The following is a 17,593-nucleotide window of genomic DNA, read 5'->3' as shown; positions in this document are numbered from 1 at the left end:
AAAATTAGGAAAGCTTACAATTCTTTTGCATTGCATATCTACGCAATGAGATTTATTCTACCTACAAATTTTCATCTTTGATATCTCTTATAGTTTCAGAGTTAGTCCCGGACAAAGTTCAAAGTCAAAAAATAAACAAAGTTCAAAAAATAAGTCCAAGCATGCTCAACTGTGCCCATTGCTTGAAGGAAGGTCAAAGGTCAAGGTCTACAACCAATGTACAATATGTGAAGTATAGCACACAACAAAAACAGATTAGATCACAAGGCACAATAAAAGATATTTACTCCCTTGGAACGCGAGTAAAACAATTATTTCCTTATCAAAGTCGTCAAACTGTAAATATCCTTAACAGTGATAAACCTTTAATTACATTCTTACCTTTGAATTATAATTAAATATAAAACCCAAGACACAAGTAGGATTATGGCTTATTATTGGGGTAGCATAATCTATATCACAATCATTTCAAAATCAAGATATATCGCCTGACGTCTGTAATTTACTTTTCGTCCGCTTTCATGGGACTAAAAGCATTCGTCAACTGGAGGAATCAGCTCTATATGCCACAAAAAAAAAAAACATCGGAAGAACCAGAAAAAATGACCCCAAAAACCACATCCATTCTCGGAAAACATCTCTGGATAAAAAAAAACTTGAAACCCGAAAAACTTAAATCATTTAAAAACCTTTAACAAAATTCCGACTATATAATATACATTGGAAACAAAAAGTTTATTTATAACTGTTTCAATTAAGATGAATTGGCGGTGGGGTGGGGTCCGGACATTCTAAACTTATCTTTTCGCTACCAATCTAAAAGCCCTCCAATCCCTAAAGCACGGCCGAGTTTCTTACTTTTTATACCCAGCACCGAAAAAACGAACATTTTCCCGCCAAAATATTCATACCTGTATAATATGCAAAACATAACGGACGACATTTACCCACTTTTGAAACGGAAATTTAATTATATTTACCTTCCCTTGGAACCCGCGAGTAAAACAATTTTATTTCCTTATCAAAAGTCGTTCAAACCCTGAAAATATCCCAACGTGATAAAAACCTTTAATACATTCTTTACCACTGAATTTAATATAATTTAATATAAAACAAACATCAAGTAGGATTATTGGTTATTATTGGGTAGCATTAATTATAATCGAAAAAAAACAAAGAAAAAATTTAAAATGAATTAATTTTTTTGAACAATTCGTAAGAAAAATAAAATTTGAAAATACTTATATGAAAACAGCTGCGAATATAAAGTCAGGCATCTGCATAAATCCAATAGAAAACCTAGTTCAAACCTGAAAATTCTAATTTTGCAGCATAGATTTGATATTATGTAACAAGTTTCTCTCCAGAAAAGCATAAAAGCCTATGCATTAAGTCCATAGTTAATCAAAAATATACTATCCCGTTTGACTTGCGGCAAATTGCCTAAAAAACACAGCCTACGCCGCCAAAGAATTCTGCAGCCTACGGCCGCCATAAATAAATTCGCAGCCTACGGCCGCCAGAAATATTGCAGCCCTACGGCGCCAGAAATATTACAGCCTACGGCCGCCAGAAATATTACAGCCTGCGGCCGCCAGAAATATTACAAGCCTGCGGGCCGCCAAAAAAATATTACAGCCTACGGCCGCCATATACAGTAGTTAAATGTCATCCAATTCCATAACCCTTCCCATCACCACCTTTATTTAACATCCTAAAATTAAAACAAGAAAAACAAAATATAAATGGGAACAACCCTTTTAATTCTATAAATGTGTATACCTTAAAACAACATAATCTATAGGAGCATCTTAATAAATTCCCAATTGTTTAGACACCAAACAAACCCTTCTTCCATTGAGTCTTTAAGAGTATATCCATCCCTTTCCCCCGCAGGACACGTGACTTCCACCTTGCCCCAGTCTTGGGGAATTAACCCCTATCAGAAACGTTATTATTTGCGAAGTAGTGTAAGGGCACCACCGGCATTCTAAAACGAATGTAAACTTACTTTTTTTTGATCGAAGCCAAGAAGACGTTAAAATCCTTTTAATTACGTCCACTATGCAGGAATATGGAAAATTAAGTTTATCCAATATTTTTTCAATCCCCTTTACGAAATCGGGAACTTTTGTCAAAATAAATCGTCTAAAATGAATTTCGTTTGAATCTGTTGAATATTGTTAGCCTTAAGAACCGTTTTTAATTTAAACTGTACGGGCAGGGGAAAGTTTCCGGTCCCCGGGCAATAACTACCAGTAGTTTCCATCCCCTTCAGAACATCCGTTTTGGATTTTTTCTACATAAATTTTTCACAGGTAAAGAATCACAAATAAAATATTACCATCTCCTTTATATTAAAACACTCACTAATACAAAAAATCCTGTCAAAAAGATAAATTCAAAACAAACAACAGTTTCTCCAAGGGTCTCCTTTAAAGAACTTTCCTTTCATGAAGGGCATATTTATGAAATAAAAATCTTAAGAATAATCTACTGTTATGGCTCTTTCTTACTAATTGGGTTTAGAAATCTTTTTAAACAACCATGAAGGCACATTTTAACCCAATCCATTGCTACATGGACTAACACAATTTGATAAACAATATGAGCCCAATTAATAGCATAAAAAGTCAGATTCAACTTAGAACGACTGCCAATTCGGTGATTCTCTATCTACGTGCACCAAAATATAAACCGACAGTCACATGAAAGCCGGTAAAAAATTCAAAGTGAAAAGCCTCACACCACTTACTAAAAATGTTTAAAAGCCAATGCATAATTCTTGTTTGTTGATATTTCTTTTCCTCGTAAAACACACTTCCTTAAGCTCTGAGAACAGTCCAAGAGAAGATAACTCTGCTTGCTCTCTTTAGCCTCTTGCCAAAACTTTAGTTTTAAACAATGCTGAAACGATAAAATATATTTAAAAGTAATTAAAACGATCTTTATCTTTTCACATATAAAACAATATTCGTAATCAACATAGAAAATCAAAATCAAAATGCAATGGCATAAAAATTTTCCCAGGTTGTAACTAGGGACTATCTCAAAGTTATGTTTTAAAGAGAAAATTAACACACCCAAAATAAAAAGGATATTTTATACAATGAAAATAAGACATTTAAAACAATGAATTATCTATAAGTTTATGATTAAACTGTTTGATTCCTACAATCTAAACGAATAACCATAACTTTACTAGAAAATCTTTCTGAGCCAAGATATTAGATCCTTTATACTGGCCTTGTACATAAATCTTAGAAGCTTCCTTAAAAAGTTAATACTTCTAACTATGTAAGGCGCAAAAATAGAAGCGTCTGCAAATAAGAGCGGCGAAAAAAGGGCTGGAAGGCCAAAATATGGAGCAACAACAGTACCCCATAGCTTTACAAAACAGCAAAAAATTCAAAGCTTTAGACAACAAAAAAATAGGCGGAACCAACCAATTATTTTCACCTCCCCAATGTACCGAAAATGCATCTACTACTTCTGTATCTGGCGTCCAAAACAATGAGTTATAACGAGCTAATTTTCTATTCTGATCATTTGCAAAACGATCAACACTATGAGGACCATATAATTCATCAACATACTGATAAGATTCATCACTTACACCATAGTCATCGTAATCTACTATCCTACTAAGATCGTCAGCTACAACATTATATTCTCTCTCAATCCACCTTGGTTCCAATGATATGCAAAACGAAGCACAGACAGAACCTATGTCAATAGCCATACGATTAAGAATCTTTTTACCATACTACCCTTTTCAATGATATGTACGCAGTTTTTACTATCAGTATTCCAAATCACTTTTTTCCCCCAAAAAAATATTTCTAAATGAGCAAAGAGCAAAACTTAATAGCCAATAAACTCCCTGAATGTAGAACTTTGTTGTTTCTCGTCATCCGTCCAAACTTTGTGAGCAACAGCACCTTCACATTGTATATAAGCGGCTCCAGCTACTGCTGAAGCATCCGAATATACTAACACTGTAGGCAAAAAATCGTTGAATAAACTTTTATGAAATTCGTTACTAAATACCTTTTGCCAAAATACCAAGTTATCATAAATATCATGAACGTTAAGCTGCTTGTCCCAAGACAATCTGCTCTCTATAAAAAGGAAAAAACGCTTTAGTCTGAAACAAACAAACATTACCTAAAACAGGCGACATAGATATTATTTTACCCGCCACCACTGTGCTAATTTCCTAGCTGAACAAATAGGAAAAACAGTAAGAATCTGAGTAATAAAACGCTCTGACATTACATATTCTCCGCTCTGGAATAAGAAGCCTGCCATTTTTCAAATCCCACAAAAAACCTAACCATTCTAAAGACTGCACAGGCTCAAATACTGACTTATCAATATTAACAACTAAACCAGCTTTCTTTAAAGTATTAAAGACAAATTTGGAATCTTTAAGTGCAAGTTCGAAGTTTGCATTAACTCACCAACCGTCGTCAAGAAACAAAACCAATCTTAGCCCATTTTTTCTCCCAATATTTGACTAGGGGTCTTTAACCTTTAGAAAAAAAGGTAAGGAGCCGAGCTCAAACCAAATGGTAAAAACTGAAAAAACAAAATACTTTATAGTTCCATTTAAAACCCAAGAAAATCCCAAATAGGTATGATGTGTGCTTTTAGTAGAAAAATGATGGTATCCTGAAGTTAGATCAAATTTAAACATATAACCATTAGGAATAAGAAATTCTTTAGCAACTTTATGATCTTCAAACTTAAATTTATCTTTATGAACATAAGTGTTCAAAACGCTAAGATCAAGAATTAATCTAAGTTTTCCCGATGCATTGTTCGTTGCTACAGACAAAGGGTTTACGTTATGAGGAATGAAAGGCACTTCATAAACACATTGCTTTTCTATAAGTGAAAAAATAGATTTCTCAACAAATGATTAATTTTTTAAAGCAGACGAATTATTATTCAGACAAAAAGAAGGAGGTTTAGTAATAAACGGTATAACATATCCATTTTCAATAATAGAAATAATGTCATCACTAGCTTCTATGGTATTTTTCCAAAAATCAATATTACTTTTTAATTTTCCTTTGACAGAACTATCTGATAAAGAACAAGAATTCTCAAAATTTTTACAAAAAATTTCCCGAAAGTCAATGCTTACAACCCCACTGAAAATGTCTTGAAATGCCCAGTACTTATCATATTCATCCTCACATTGTAAATCACTGTTTTCCGACGGAAGCGCTTCCTTGTTCAGACTTCGGGCGTGCTGCGTTCTGAGCGGCTGCATACCCAACGGTGGCTGTGGGGACAGTTCCTGGAGCCATGGATCGAAGCTTTCGACGCCAGACGTCCGGACATCCGTTAGCGAAGTGACCCTCCTCTCCGCAAGAATAGCAGACGACGACATCCCGCTGGTACCTGCGCTGGTTCTCCATGGAAGATCTTCCGGAACTGAATGCTTTAGCGTTACGGACGCTGCGAAAAGAACTATTATCTTGATTGAAGCCAGAACTCTCCCTAGCCTTCTTTGCCCTCTCAATCTTGGAACGAGCTCGGTCCTCTGCACGGCGGATCTTTTTATCGTCATCACTGTCGCTGGCAATATCATTTTTTCTCATATTCAGCGACAACAGGCCAGCCAAGTGAAGAGCTATCTGCAATTCTTATGATCTTATTTCTATGTTTGATTTTATCCTGAGCCTCTTGAATATAACCTACAGCTTTAGAAGCATTTCTTAATTCAATGGCCCTCTTAGAAGCATCCAAAATGTCGAAAATTTCAGTGTTGAAGTTGTATTGCTTCTTATTTCCAGCACTGCTAAACGAAACTAAATTGTCAGCACGTACCTTTTTTACGAACACTCTCGTTGTTCCACTGAGTTTCCTCCCTGAAATCCCTTTTCAATTCTCTAAACTTTGTATCAAAAAAGTCTTTTATTTCGGTAACAACTTCATCCTTGAAATTACCCGAAGCATTTTCCGTGTCGGACATTCTAAACAGATATCTTTCGCTACCAATGTAAAAGCCTCGAATGGCCTAAAGCACGCCGAGTTGTACTTTTATACCCAGCACGAGAAAAACGAGCATTTTCCCGCCAATATTCATACGCTTTATGAATATGCAAAACATAAGCGGACGACATTTTACCGACTTTGAAACGGAAATAATTATATTTAACCATGCATAATAACGTCATGGCGCTGTTTGAGGATGCGTATACTATCTAACCCATTAAAATTTGTCTTTTGTTAGGCACTAAGCACGTATCTTTACAAAGCCCAAAAATCGCATACTTTCGAAAATAAATTTATAAAAAAAGTAATAGAGAAATATCTATAAACAATGTTTTATGATCATCGAATAAAACAAAGAAATGAAACAATAAGTGTAATTTGTCCTGATACTCTTCTAAAAACCAAACAAATCCATTCTTTCATTTCCAGCACAAACGTCTTTGTATTACTGTCGTTTAATACTTATAAAGAATCCTACTAACTCTAAACAACTTTCATCACCTTTTTATTGAGGAATGCATTAATCTTGGTACACTGTAATTCATTGTCAGGAAAAATGTCCATTCTAAACAATATTTGCATTGATTCAGAATTTAATTGTTTAAACATGCTTGATTTAATTCTTATAAAAACAGAGAATATCATTAAATTTTATTAAAGCGGAGAATATCATTTAATTCTTATAAAACAGAGAATACCATTTAATTCTTATAAAAACAGACTGAGAATATCATTTAATTCTTATAAAACAGAGAATATCATTTAATTCTTACAAAAACAGAGAATATCTGTTTAAGAATAAGGATTATTGTATGTGTGACACATATATTTCCAGTGAGGCCTTGGGGTTGACCAGCAGAAAAAAAATGATAAGGTTAAAACAAAGTATTGACGCAGATTTTAATATTTTATTTCACATACCATATCACTGACACAAAAAAAATAATTAAATCAGCGACAATACATTTGAGTTGGGTTCTTTGTTAACGCAAGGATTTATACTTGTTGCTATCCAAGTGCTCGAATATAAATATTATAAGAATTTAGAAACTCAAACGCAGGTTTCTGAAACTGTGTTTTGCCATTTTATGGCCTTATACATGGCATGAACATATATTAACTTATGTGTTGTTTATAAGAAATAGTACAGGAAAAAAAAATATACAAGTTATTTGTATTCCAATTAAATATGTAAGAAAATACTAGTACTTTCTTAACGTATTTTATCAAATATATCAAGTTCTTGTTTTGGAAAAATCGATATCAAATCATTCCTTTCTCTCTTAATTAATAGTTTATATTAATATTAAATTTACTATCAACAACAAATCTTTCATTTACTGAAAAATCTAATATCTTATAGGTATAAATCAGTAACTGAACGAGAAAATGTGGTTTATGAAGGACCTGTCATATAACAAATTGCAAGGAAAACGATTTGACTATATTTCCATCGTATCATGAATTGTCAATAACTGACATAGTTGTTGAGGGGAGTCAAAAAGATGGAAATGAAAATGGTCGTTCAACGGGAATAGCTATTCTTAATGTAAATACGGTATCCGACGAAGAAGGGACCGTAGCTGCACCATAAATTGATTAACCATAAGTTAATTTTATTCAAAACTAAAGGTCAAACTAAATGAGCCCAGCTTTATTAATTTATTGCAAATAAATACGACAATGGAATATTTTGACACAACAGAAATGGTTATTGCAATACCTTTAATCACCATTATGTGAGCCGATTTCGCGCAACAGTGTCCTTTGTACCTCTTAACTTTTTCCCGTCGTGCTTGCAGATTTTTTTCTGTGCGACAAATTTTGATGAATACATGTATATACGGTTACATGGTGTTGCAAATTTCTGCTTGCCAATCCTGGTATAAGGACAAAATGTTGATTAAGGGAAACTTTGGATGATAACACAGAATGGACATCATACAATAACAAAGGCGCATCTTTGAACAATCACTTCTGACCTAATGTCAAAAAAATGTTCATCAAGGATCCTATTAAATTTAAAGTAGGAAAGCCATTTTATACTCATTTACAGTTTTACTTAATGCATAAGACATATTTTCAACATTTTTCTTCCACATAAATAATGATTGATTTAGAAATGCATTAATCTAGGACTGTCATGATCAAAATACAAACAAATATCCGTGCCGGAAAGGTTTTGCTAAGGTTTGCTAAACCTTTTTGTGGCGATCGGTAGCAAAATACAGTCAGGAAGCACGCGTTTTGTTATATGGTAAAGCACGTAAATGGAACAAACATTTACATTATCTGTGCTATTAGAGTGACTTATATTCAAAACAAGATAATTGAAAAGGGTATGCCTATTTCCACATTTTATTTCACATAATAATTACACAAGATTGATGTTTAAATGATCAGCATATATACATCATGAGCAAACTATTTGAAAATCATATACAAATCAGTTAAGTCGGCTTTTTCTTTGTTACATCGTGGGATTCACAATTTTCCCATCAGAGTTCTACCAGCAATAAAACATTCATTTATAACATGTATAGAACCAAGGTAACCATAAATTTCTAGCGTCGTAAAGAGTTTTTTCGACAACTGTTCCAAACAGCATGGATTTGTTTCATAATAATTCAAAACAACTATTAACCAGTTAAAATAATTATCGTTTCCTGCATTTGACAATAGTCAAAGAAAAACATTAAAACAAGTATTTTAATTTAACCTGGAAGAATTACAATAGTAACGTATTTTATCATATATATCAGAGACATCCATATTCAGCCGTTCTTTTCTCCCTTAATTAATATTTTATATTATACAAAATTTTCTGTGAATCACAAATATTTCATATAGGGAAAATATATATATAATACCTCAAAGTAATACATCACTAACTGAAATACGAAGAATTTGTCAGACAATAGCACGTAAGAAAACAATCATTTTTTTACTTTTTACAATCTTCTTTAAATGGGAATTTACTAATTGCTATGATATATTGCACATTTCCTGCATGGTTTGACAGTGAAACAAAATTTTAAGCTCAACCTGGTTCATTTATTGCAAAAGAATATGTTAGAAAATATTGTCTTTCAATATAACAAAAAACATGAAAGTCCTCACGCATTTTTATTTAAATTTCAACGTTTTGCTACCCTAATTGGAACAATAATCAACTATAAACTGTTCCAACGATTTCAAAACCAATTTGAAAACAAGAGTCAGGACTGCGGCAAAAGCATCATTACAAGCATTATCGCTTATTGTTATTTCCTCTCTGTAATTATTTGTCAAAATAGATAGATAGAGTAAATTTAAGGCTATCTTCATTTTGTCGACCAAATAAATACATGTTCTAGTCTCCAACCTTTAAAGAGTGGTAGGAAGGCAACATTTTTTTTAATATCTGTTAAATAATGTTCCATATGCATGTATAAAGAAAAAATGAATTGTAAATAAAAAAAATCATAAGGGTTGATGAAAAGGAAATGTAGGTAGTAAAACCCAGAACTTAACTTTTATATCTGGCATGATAGGAAATACAGAATGAATGTGACAACAGAAGACATGATTGTTCATGATTCAAAATTCTTTATAATTTTAGCACCAAAAATTTCAAAAAGCCAATGATTACTCATTCAATTTTACTTTTTCAAGTTTTTTTTGCAAAAAAAAAACAACTTCTATTGAAAATGAAATAAATATGGAAAATGGTTAAATGCATGATTATTGAAAATAACTTCAATCAGCTTATAAGACTCATATTGTAAATAGGAAAATTTATTATTGTTTGATCTACTTTACTACAATCAAGATATTTTAATCGGATAGCATGCTCAAATGTTCCCAGTATTTGATAGTAAAAGAAGAGCCTGGATTATGTAAAATTTCCTAAGTTCAAGCAGGGCAATAGTTCTGTCAAAATCCATTTCCGAGTTATGGGCGGTATTGAACCTGATTTAATACTCAATTCACCAACGATATATATGATTAAATATATCTAATTGATGAGAATATTTTATAGTTACGTTTAAAGCAGCATGCCTCCAGATTCATTCTAACTTTCATGCATTTTTTTAAAATGTATTTAAAAAGAAAAAATATTGTGAAATGAACAAAGAAAGAAATTTACACATTGCAAACGGCACTTATAATCCACGTAAATTACCAAAAAGAGGTCAAAATATACATGATAATACCTCTTACCACGTTAGTAATTAACGCAGTTTAATTATAGTGATTGATACTGAAAAATCATATTAATCGCACATAAGATGTAAATAATTAATCAAAACATTAAATCTTTTTACTTTTCTTAAGATATTAATACATTTTCCTAAAAATTGAATTTCTTGAATTATTTTGGTTCATCTGGAGATGTACTTTCAAGTGTCTTCAATAAAGAAAGGTCTATAATTAACTTACGTCTATTTCATTAGAATTGAGGTCATCTGAAATGAGGAATATATAAATACATGTCTGTTGTTCAGATATTAAGCATATATTATAGTCAGAGGTCAGTTCCCTTATCTTTTTAAACTATAGTGAGTTATCTTTCATCGTCTGCTAAATAATCTTGTAACCAAACTTAATATCATTTGGGTCCTAGACAGTCGCAAAAATGTTTGTTTTTTCATTCTGCTTGATATATTTAATGTGTTTTTGTGGTTCTAAAGCATTGTCCGTTGAAGAAAGGTTAATTAAGGTAGAACAAATGTTGGAGCATCAAGAAAAAATAATCCGGGACCAGGAAATCACCATTAAAAGCCACGAGAAGTATAATGCTGATCTTAAATTGCGATTGGAAGTGCTTGAAAACGAAATGAGAAAACACGAAATACTATCAAATGCTAAGGAAGTCACGAATGATAGTGGAAAAAATCAACGCGCAGATTATGTTGAGGAAAATGCTATCAACAGCGTCTTAGATCATAAAGACATGACGGCAACAGACAATATTAAAATCACCACATTCAACCTGAACCGAATAATTAAGCGTAAGTTACATGCATGTGTGCCTTGTATCTACATAACAAAAATAATAAAATGGATATTTTAGATTAGTTTATGATCTGTTTTGTATTTCTTTAGTAGATTTAGATTTAAAAAGGTATTAGAAATATATAGACATAAGCTATGACAAAACAATTTTTCCGGTCTACTCGTATTATTATATTGAGACTGATATTTTGTATATTTGAAAACTATTGTGTTGTATAATAAATGAGCAATGGAAAACATTTTAGACAAGTATTTTTCGGTTTTATTATCAGGACAATCGAACGGCATTGCGTTTCATGCTTACATGACTGGAAGTAAATGCGTAAGTTACCAACAAGTGATTGTGTTTGATACAGAGGTAATAGATGAAGGTAATGGCTACAGTCCAACAGACGGGATATATGTCGTGCCAGAAACCGGGACGTATGTGTTTATGTGGACTATATTTTCGCCGATAGACGAATGGTCCGTAATTGACTTAGTTGTTGACGGGAGTCCAATAGGATGGATAACGACAGATGCTGAAAACAATCAAGCGACTGGAATAGCTATTGTTCATGTGAACACGGGTATTCATGTATTTATTCGGAGAAGTAAGAGCAGCAGTGGCTGCACCATACACGATCACCTGGCTCGACCAACGTTTACAGGATGGAAACTGTTTTAATAACTTGAAATTGATTTTCCCTGAACTCAAAGTATATTTCACGAAATTTATTTACATTTATGTTCTTGATTAAAACTTACTACCTATCACAAAAAAACTTTTCATACTGCGGCAATCTAATATCTAAAAAAATTAAAGCACAAAGTACCAAAGGAAAGGCCTGTCAAACTATTTGGTATGTTTAAATATATTCCAAAGGCGAGGACTTTTTCTGTACAATTATCACGTAGGTGCGTAGAGATCCGCGTATCTATATTTGTTATGTCAATTTATCGAGTCTTTATGTCGCCGTGGCTTTGCCCCGAAAATCAAACACACAATTTTGACAATGTTTCGTGCCGTCGTGTCTTCGCCTTCGGGTAGACATGCGCAAATTGATAAAGCATTATTATGAAAATAACATTGCCATTACTATGAAATCAAATATTCATTTAGTAGGCAAAAAGTTCATTTCGCAATGGGCTCTATTCCCACTTTGTTTCTTCAAGTCAGCATATGTGTTATTGTTTCCTCAGGTGATCTTACACTAAACTAAACAAATTTTCTTTTTATTACTGTGTAAAGAAACGTTTTAAAAAGATATAAAACCTAATACTGAATGAAAAGCGCGCCAAATAATAATGCAACGTGACGTCATTTACAATGTCACGTCATTAAGTTGGTTCCCAGCACTGTACATGATGGTATATCACTGAAACAACGTAAGGGGCTTAAATTCAAAACAGTGAAATTATCAAATTGATATATTTCTATAAACCACCGAAAAGCATGTTATAAAATACCTTTAATCGACTTTGTTTGATCAATTTACTAAAGGTATTGCAATTATCGTAAACAATTCTAATAAAAGGGGGGGTGTTTGTCTGCCATCAGAGAAATAAAAGACCACAAAGAACAATGCATACAAATAACGGATAAAAAAGAAAATTAATTGCTGACATACGAAACAAATATATTTACATTTCTTGTGGTTTTGATACAATTTACTGATTTAAACGTGTATCATCGCAAGGTGGTAACGTCCAATGTTCATGTTGAACGTTAATATTACACTAGAATTTATAGTTTCGTTAGAAACAGGCATTACTAAAATCTATACTGTCACTAAAATAATATCTAGGGAAAGAAACTTTTAATTTTATTTGGTATGCGTCAATCGTTATTGTCGTTTATATCACATAATGTAGTATTGTGCAAAATTATGAGAAACTTGAAATTATGAAAATGTGTCTGATATAACAAAAAGCAAAGTTTAATTATAGAGAAAGTCTACTATGTGTGGCGTAATTGTACGAATTAATATTGGCGAAACACAACATTCTACTAAAAAAATGGTAGCCAGGTCGTTTTTCTCTCAAATAATCATTTCATAGTTCACGTGTCTTTCTCTGAAAGGAAAGCCAAATATAAAAATCGGCCTTATTTGTAAAAAAAAAATTGTATAATATTTTGACATTTAAATAGTAAACTTTCGAATACTGTATGCCTAGAAAGATTTCGCGCGTTTTAAGTTAGCGCTTTTCGCGGTAGGCATGATTCCGCGAATCTTTTTAGCCGCGAATATGTCACCTAAACATTTCTAGCTTCAATCAAATAAAAATATAAACATGCAGAATATTTATTATAATCTACGTACACAAGAAACATATAAACACAGATGCTTTAGATTTGTGTAAAGAATTATGTAGTAGTAGTAGTAGTATCTTTATTTACATCTCATCATTGCATATACATGATAAAACATACATATATATTTAAAAACAAAATAAATAAATGCAATGACATTCCATATGGAATTATAAGAGATGGTCGTGAGAAAATACATTAAAATCGAACAGTTTATCTAAACTAAGCATGGAGTTAAAATTCTATACAAGTAAGACATAAAACAATTATTTCTAGTAAAACATATATCAGCATATAATAAAAAAGCACGAATATCAACATAGAAACACATGCATTTAAAGAGGTTTCTGACATATAATAAAAATATATAAGGTAATAAAAAATGTGTGAAACATTCCACATCTATTGTAAATGTTTTATTTACAAAGTTTAAAACGACGTCTATCTAAAATATTTTTACAGGTTTTGGCACAATATCTTATCATTTTTGGCTCTTTATTGGAAAACAAGTAAGTATATTTATCAGAATCTTGCATTTCAGAGAACAAACTATCATGCTCTATTGCTCTAGAGTACAAATCTACTCTTAAATCATCATAAACCTTACAACTGAACAAAACATGTAATTCATTTTCAACTGAATTATCGTTACAAAAAGGACAAATTCTATCTTCTATGCTCAGACCCTCATAACGGCCGGTCTCCATACGAATCGGCGCAACTCCTAATCTAAACTTACAAAATGCTGACCGATGAGAGGGCGGTAATATCATTTTACAGTACTGTTCGCTTTCATACTCAGAATGTATGTTTATATAGATACCTATTTGGACCCTGAAAAAAATGTCAATTATTAATAATTATCATGCTTATTGACGTTATTCGCTAGTCACGGCGTATACGAGGGTTGTTCAAAAAGTAATAGGACTGCAGTTCTACTGTTCACATTTTTTAATCTAGGTGCATAATTTTACAAGATGATAATATCGGAACATATCCTCTATATACAGTGAAAAAATCAATAAAATATGTTTGAAAATAACGAGTCTGTGAAAACTTCAAATGACAAGGGGTACGCTACCCGGCGCACGCTAACATCACAATAAATGACGTTTATGACGTCGTAAAATAAAAACAAAATGCAACAAGCGTCATCCCTTCTGAAAGAATTCTCTCTCGAGTGTTCCAGGTGTCTAAATCATGTAAATTTGACCAGACCTCATATATGTAGATGAAGCGAGAAAGAAAGCGATCACATTCTCGTTCCACTCTCCGCAAAAAATCCTGATAGCCGGCCACTCTCCGCTTTTTCTCGTATTCTTGTATTCTTATAGATATTGATATAGATTAAACAGGCATGAACTTATGATGATAATGAGAAAGCGATTAACAGAATTAATGGCACAAATAATCGTATGTTCTTAAAACAATATGATTATGTAAGTAAAATAACAAAATTTATAAACTTAAAAGTATATTTTCCTACTAAGAACAGCGTATCATTTTTAAAAGAAAATCAGGGAAAAAATATTAATAAAAACTGTTAATCATTATAACATTAATTTATTGATTTCACGTATATCTAGTTAAATGAAATAAAATTTTGTTTGAAAACAAATCATTTGGTCAGAACTGAATCAATAGACCCGATGCAGGAATTTAAACATGCCGGTCAGTTCGTGGACTGTTTACCGTCCATCATTTTGTAGCGCTTTTTTATTTGACGTCACTAACGTCCCGTCAATTTCCCGCTATCATTCTCATCCTTTCGTGTTTATGATCTCGAATGTGCAGTTTTTGAATTGCTTGCGCAATCTGAGAACGACTATCCTGAGTAGCCGATTAATTGTACTGTGTTACTTTTATGTTTTCGTATGTATCTAAAGGAGTATCGCCAATTTGTTGGCAAAGTTTAACGATCGCACACATTTTCAGTTTTTTAACGAAGGTCAAGTTTCTACATTTAACGTTATGACCACTGCTGTTCAAAACTTGATGATTTAGCCATTTCATATCTGAATGACGTCAAATTTGGGAATAATGTCTTTTAAATATATTAAATTGTGATGGTAAAATAAATAGGGAAAAAGAAAATAAATTATTAATAAAATAGAAGTACAACTAAGCTTTAAAAATCTTTTTCATGTGCTGCGCCGAGTGCGGGTTACCATGGTTATTCAATTACACAGGGAACACGCATAAGGAACAATAATTCAATAATTTTATGCTTAAATTGAAGAAAACATTTTTCGATCGCTCTACATATCAAAATATTCTTAATTGAATTGAATATAAAGTTGCAAGACTCTTAGTCCTATTACTTTTTGAACAACCCTCGTACAAAAGCATTTACAGTTTGCGTAATTTGAACGACTTTGATTTTATTTGCTTGGAGTAGGTGAATTTCCTTTGTTAAAAGTACAATAACGATCAAGTGCTACATTAATGCAAGCGATGTACAGTTCAATACTGTATAATAAATAAGTATCGAAATTTTGAAGATAAAGTCAGTTATGATTCAAATGAGAATAAAAGCTTATGGGTCTGACTAAATCTTACTTAATCACATAGTGAAAAAGGTAAGGAATTTAGTAAAAAGTGTTCACGGAACAACCGTCCGAGTTCGACTAGTCAATAAATGAAAGGTATCGAGTAACATAGCGCTTTAGGCGCGACTTGTCAAAAAATAAAAGAATTAAAAGAACCCAAGGGTCAAGGTGATGCATCAAAAACGTAGTCCTAAACACACTTGCAGGTTTTTCTTTATTTACAGGTCTTAAGGTTAATTTTGATAAAACCAAGATTGTTTGGATTGGTAAACTTAAATATAGTACAAATAGCATTAAAACTAAATGGAAATTGGAAACGAAGAAATTTAACTCCAATCGGAAGAATCGTAGTCGTTAAATCTTTATTGTTATCAATATTCACACATTTATTTACAACTCTGCCAAATCCAAGTCCTTATATAATTAAAGACTTAACTGAAACTTTCAGAGATTTTGTCTGGCATGGTCAATGTAAAATTAATCAAGAGGTGTTTAGACAAAGTATTTAAAAGGTGGTCTAGGACTGATAGACGTTGAAGCATATATATTAACTCTTTAAAGATATCTTGGATAAGAAGAATTTTAGTCAATAATGGTAAATGGATAGGTTTGGCATGCTCAATTTTTTATATAGAGAAATTAATTAATTGTGGTATAAGGTATTTAGAAAAAAAGGTTAGTGAGATAAATAATGATTTTTGGAAGGACACTTTGAATGCATATTATATGTTCTGTAAAATTGTAGAAACAAATGAAAATGAGTTATATTCTCATCTAATTTTCTATAACCCTTAATAACTATTGGCAATCAACCAGTGTTCTTTAAAAGCTGGTTTAATGCAGGTGTACATGTCATAGGTGATCTTTTGAAATCAAATTGACAATTTTATAGTTTAAATGAATTTAATGACAAATATAACATAAATTCTAACTTTATACATTATCTTGGTATTGTAAATAGTGTATCCAGTTTACTTTCATCTTATGATAGAACATGCAATGTCCTACATAGACCTTTTATACCACCTTTTTTAAAAGTTACTTTAAAATTTACTAAGGGTACACATCCTATGTATGAGGCATTTATTAAAACCAAGATAATACCTACTTGTATATCAAAATGGTGTGAAAAGCTCAATGTAACATTAAGTGAAGAAGATTGGAGTTACATTTTTTTTTGACCTTTTAAAATATCAAATGATTCAGGCCTTCAATGGTTTCAGTACAGAATTAATCATAGAATAATAGCAACTAATTCATTACTTTTTAAAATGAAATTAAAAGATAACGAACTCTGTAGTTTTTGTAAAAATGAGAAGGAAACATTAGAACACATGTTTTGGTTTTGTCCGATAATAAACAATTTAATATTTTCTGTTTTTGAAAAGTACGGCATTTTTCGATCTTTGCTCAACTGTTGTAATTTTATCCTTGGCTTGAAAGATAGTAATTCAACTGCAATAAATACGATTTTCCTTTTTCTGAAAAGACATATTTACAACTGTAGAGTAAAAGAACAAGTACCAAATACTACAAGAGCACATCAGTATATTAAATACCAATTTATAATTTTGAGAGAGAAAGCAATTTACCAAAATGATTTAGATACCTTCAATAAGACCTGGATTCTTTTTTGTCAAAAGATAGAGTTATAGTTAACCTTTTATATGTTTGTAAAGCTGAAAACGATAGCCAGAAGTATAAATGATCAAAAATATATTACTTGCAAAACCTGTTTTTCTTT

At 31.9% G+C, this 17,593-nt stretch overlaps 1 protein-coding gene across 1 annotated transcript; it reads left to right on the top strand.

Moving 5' to 3' along the window:
* The first annotated feature begins 10,720 nt into the window (after positions 1-10,720).
* On the top strand, positions 10,721-11,674 carry LOC132756095 (uncharacterized). The gene is made up of 2 exons (XM_060747086.1): positions 10,721-11,003; positions 11,280-11,674. Exons 1-2 carry the CDS (start codon positions 10,721-10,723, stop codon positions 11,672-11,674), a joined length of 678 nt encoding a protein of 225 aa, XP_060603069.1.
* The last annotated feature ends 5,919 nt before the right edge of the window (positions 11,675-17,593 follow it).

The sequence above is a fragment of the Ruditapes philippinarum genome, unplaced genomic scaffold (genome assembly GCF_026571515.1).
Source record: "Ruditapes philippinarum isolate M1 unplaced genomic scaffold, ASM2657151v2 ctg4004_1_1_1_1, whole genome shotgun sequence".
In the NCBI taxonomy this organism is placed as follows: domain Eukaryota; kingdom Metazoa; phylum Mollusca; class Bivalvia; order Venerida; family Veneridae; genus Ruditapes; species Ruditapes philippinarum.
Note: the sequence above shows the minus strand (reverse complement) of the source record. Positions and strands in the feature narration are given on the sequence as shown.

Coding starts and splice junctions, on each gene's coding strand:
- LOC132756095 (XM_060747086.1), top strand. CDS start 10,721: ATGTTGGAGCATCAAGAAAAAATAATCCGGGACCAGGAAATCACCATT. Junction 11,004..11,279: donor CCTGAACCGAATAATTAAGC/GTAAGTTACATG, acceptor TTTTATTATCAG/GACAATCGAACGGCATTGCG.